We start from the raw sequence: 4,705 nt of genomic DNA, 5'->3' as shown, positions 1-4,705 counted from the left end.
AATCCCTAACATTCTGTGATTCTGTGACTTTGACTGCTTTGAATCATTAATATATATCTCCTCTGAAAAAATGACAGTAACATTGTTCTGTAGTAACTCCTGTGCTCTGTGTCAGCTCACATCCACATTTAAGGATAGTTTTCAGCCTATGGCTCACAGGTTCATGGTATTACATGAATTGCTTGTAAAAGATTGGTGAAGTGAAACTCAGAAAAGCAAGCCTTCTGCTGGGAGGATTTAACTTATTGTCCCCAGGTCCTGCCTCTCAAAAGACTGCAAATAGGGAAAAGTTGAAACCCACCAGTGCAACCATTTTTAACCAACTCTGCTTGACTTGCAGGCATCACATTAAAGCCGTTCCGCACAGCAACCACTTTGTGCATCCCTGATCCTGTCTTGAATGATGAGCATCATCATTCTTTGCTGGCTCCTGCTGATGTCCCAGTCCAGAGGCTTCTGGTCAATGCATTTATGGCACCAGGAGTGGCTGGAGGAGGAATCCAGTTTGAAGTCTGGTGCAGGTACAGAATAACATCCTATTCTTTGTAGACATCACAGCAATGCAGATAGAGACATACCTGGTGTTGAAAAATCTCTAACTGTGGGGTGGATATTTAATAGTAAATGAAAAAAATTGTGAGCTCCTCGACATTTAGTGATGAATATCTGCATTTAAGGTTGTATTTAAGACATGAGAGCCTTATTTTTTTCCCAGGAGTGCTGATTACTCTTATCTTCTTACAACTTCATGTGTAAGTGTGTGCTCTTAGTTTCCTTTCTTCCACTTTATTGCCAGCGTAGTGATCTAAAAGTAGTGTTTAAACACCGGGCATATCTAAATTTTACTTAGCAGCACCCTGGCAGTATAATTTCATAATTTCATTTGGTTTTTTTCCTTAATACAGCTCACTATACAATGATTGTAAGTTCAAATTGTAGTTTCTCTGGCAACTGAAGCTGATTCCTAGTAGCAGAAAGCAGAGACCACGAAGAGAGATAGCTTTAGAAAAGTATAATTATAATAATCTGTTCATTATGTAGTAAACAGACCAAGCTATTTAACATTCACAAGGTCACATGAGAATTATCGCATGCTAGATGTGCTTACATTAATGTTGGTAATGACCAGAGCAGGTGAAGTGACCAATTATTAGTACCTGACATTTCAGAAATGTGCTTTAACTCAGTTTCCTGAAGACAGTTGGACTTAGGTTTAATCTTGCCCTGACCACTCACTGATAGTGGCTGGTAAATTTAGGCTGTTTTGAGTGAAATGAGCAAATTAGTGAGCTGGAAGCCTTTTTAAGAATTCTGTAAACATCCTCTTACCAGTTTGCAATATTTAAAATGGAAAAAGCTTACCAACAGATCTTTGTAATTAGGAAGGGGATTAGATACTGACTGCCAGATTTCAAATCAGAGACTTTTTGCTATCATGCTGTCAATGTCTTTAATTACTCCTAGAAGTATATGGGGAGAAAAGTAGAAACCAACAGGTGTAGTATTCCGAGATGTTGGCAGTACTTTTCACACAGTGCTCTAATCAAAACTTGAACAGTCAATTAACGTTTAGGATTTGTTCCAAAATGAAAGAGATACACAAATCTGTAGCATTTCCATGTTATTCAGTCACTGCTGCTGCAAGCCCAGTGGATGCCTTTCTCCTGGTCTACCTCTTGTTCATTAGATACAGTGTCAAAACTCGCTTCAGGATGAGTCTGAAGCCAAGTAGCGCAGTAAGAAATGTTCCATAGTAATTTTTACACCCACAGACTGGTACCACAGATCTGTTCTGCAAATAGCATTTTTATTTATTAATGAAAATTGAGAGCAGAACATACCTGAGTCCAGATCCTTCTCTTGATTTTTTTTTTTTTTTGGCATGCCAATTTTTAGTAGAGATTCTGCTAGTTAACTTGCTGTGTGACTACTGCAAAAGTACACTTTCAACATTATCTATATCAGCATTTGCTGGGTTTTTTTCTGTGGAAATTCACTTAATTTGAGTTTATCTGTTAGCTGTCAGGCAATTAACTGGTGTTTGAAGACACAAAAATTAAGATTGACATGAGAGAAATAATGATCATTTTGTCATCATCAAAACAGCATGACTGAAGCTGCTTTTGTTGTCTTACCAGGTATTATTACCCAAATGTCAGAGACCAGATGGTTGCCAAAGGGACCTTGCCTTTGTCACGGCTGTGTGCCATGGTGACTATGCAGCATCGTGAAGAAATAGGGATACAGACTTTTAATCTTCCATTGGTCCCCAGGACTGATTCCTCGGAGGAATTTCAGCTGCGGTCTTCAGGTAAGGAGACTTGTGGGTTTTCACTTTATATATTAAGATGGAAGTCTATGTATCTGCTTCCAAGGCGAATAAGAGTATCTGTCTGTGTTGGCAACTGATATCAACCATGAGTGTTGCGCTGTCAGTCTCAATGGATTACATATGTAATTATTTTTTTGCATTAATACAGTAAGTTTTGTATTAAGCGGTATAACTAAGTATCAATTGTATTGGATGTTTCTGTATAAAAAAGGTATAAAAAGCTGACCATTTCTTTCCTTTCTTTCATTTAATCCAGGCTTGCTTGATGTGAGTGTGAGATACCAGCGATCCTTGAAAACAGCAGCAGGAATAACTGCTCAAGCTGTTTCTCTCTTTGTACAGATACACAGAGCAGCTGGTTTGCAAGCAGCAGCTAGGTAAAGCCTAATCCAAAAAAGATTTTTCTCCTAAAATAGCTTTATCTGAAGGCAGCAGGCTGAGACATGAGATTAGAACAAATTGTAACTGGCCAACTTTCCATCTGCAGAGACTGAGATTCAAACTGGGTTCTGATCACAAGTGAAAATAAATTTATGAAGAACATCAGTGGTTATTTTTTTCCCTTAAGATGCAGTACAATGTGGTAGCATTCATTCTGTAGAAGGCTCAAGATTGAAGGTCACATTTTTGTACATTTTCGTATTTTTCTACACCAAAGGCTGATACAAAAACTGGCTGGTATAAAATGGTACCTATTTGTGCACTGTATCTTCGTGGTTACAGGAATTTGCTTTGAAAGCTGAGATTTGTTTTCTTGAATTCCACTGTGGAAAGGTTGGTAAACTAACTGCTAAATGAAAGATAGTCCTTTTCACCAGAAGGCTGTTGATCTAAGTGCACGGTATCACCTGAATTTGGTTCCAATATGGGATTTTCAAGAATTACGAAAGAGCTAGAAGAGAAGGAGTCAGTTCCCTAAAAGAAGACTCTTCATCCTTCAGATGTATGACCTGAGTAATACCTGAGTCCAGTTTACTCGTAAATAATTCCGTCTGCTAATTTCATATCCTTTTTCTCATCAGTACAGCTCTGTAAAAATAGTTTGGCTTAGCCTTTTGCTTCCTTCTAGAGCAGGTCCTTGGGAAAGTTATCCTACAGCTTTTTCTACAATATGGGATATTTTAAAGGTGCTGAGTACTTTCTCACTCAGTTTGGTCTCAGATCCTGGTGATGATAAGAGCACAACCACTGGTGATGGACTTTGTGATAGTTACTCGCACGATTTCATATCTGTTCCTAGTATGTACAGATGAAAACAATGGTGAAAAATAATCTGCAGCCAGAGCCTACATTTCTTTTGACTTACAACACTGATTTTTTTCCCCCCCATCTTTTCACCACAAAGACTTGAAACCTTTGTTTTAATTGCATTGGTTCCTAGATTTCTTGTACATTGTATTAATTCTTTTTCTTGTGTTATTTTACATGCTAAATGAAGAGCTGTGGCACAAAAGAATCCTTCGGTCCAGTACTACGCAGGTGTGGGAGTTAATGCTTATGTCTCTGTGCACCTCTCCTTCCTACCTGAGGCAGAGAAACGCAGCACACGAGCTGTGGCTCGTACTTTCTGCCCAGAGTTTGAGCACCACATAGAGTTTCCTTGTAATCTCGTCATTCAGAAAAGTAGTGGAGAAGCCTCTTGTCTGGGGGAACTCCTGCAGTCTGCCAATCTTGTCTTCTCTATCTACCACCAGAGCACCAAGTCAGGTAAGGAGGACAAATTATTACAGTGGCTAAATGCTGTTGCAAAATGGTCTAGTCCTCTTAATTTTTAGTTTAGAAGAGAGACCGTTCTGTGCACTTGATAATAGATGTAATTACCTAAACTGTCTTCACAGAAGGTTTTGGGAGGTACTGTTCCCCTTGTGCGAAGACTTAAGGTTTCTAAGACTCCAGGTGATTAAGATCAGCTTTTAAATAAAAAGTTAATGCAATTAACAGTAATAATGCTTGACTCTTGGAGCACCCTGCCTTACTGTGTGCATGCCTTACTGACTCCACTTCATGAGGTGGTAATGGAGGTTCAGAGAAATGATGGCTTAAAATCCTCCAATGATCCTGTGGCAGGTAGGCAGGATCATTTTACAACATAACAACATGTAGCATTATTTTATAACCAAAATTTAGCTAAAGATGACATTGTTTTTTACTCCTGTGGGAGAAAAGTCGGAGTGACATGTGTTTAGGGTAACTGACCCCTGACTCCCCACTGGTTACTTAATGCTTATCTCTGGAAATATTCCCTAAAAATTTCTCCAAACTCAGTGGTGGTGAAGCATGTGTCCTGTCATGGATGTGCACTGGCAATGCCTACAGTTCACACCTCTGTTGCTCATGGATGTTGCCGGATGGAATTCATCCAAGAATATTGAA

At 39.0% G+C, this 4,705-nt stretch overlaps 1 protein-coding gene across 1 annotated transcript; it reads left to right on the top strand.

Annotated features, from left to right (window-relative positions):
* Window positions 1-340: 340 nt before the first annotated feature.
* LOC104543116 (C2 domain-containing protein 3-like) lies at window positions 341-4,039 on the top strand (the record flags this gene model as incomplete). Its single annotated transcript, XM_010187649.1, has 4 exons — window positions 341-521; window positions 2,139-2,311; window positions 2,589-2,709; window positions 3,771-4,039. Coding segments are annotated over 4 exons (744 nt in total), but the record flags the coding sequence as incomplete, so codon positions are not given.
* Window positions 4,040-4,705: the final 666 nt, after the last annotated feature.

The sequence above is a fragment of the Mesitornis unicolor genome, unplaced genomic scaffold (genome assembly GCF_000695765.1).
Source record: "Mesitornis unicolor isolate BGI_N332 unplaced genomic scaffold, ASM69576v1 scaffold54386, whole genome shotgun sequence".
NCBI lineage: Eukaryota > Metazoa > Chordata > Aves > Mesitornithiformes > Mesitornithidae > Mesitornis > Mesitornis unicolor.
The sequence above is the reverse complement of the archived record's forward strand: the minus strand, read 5'-3'. Positions and strand labels throughout refer to the sequence as shown.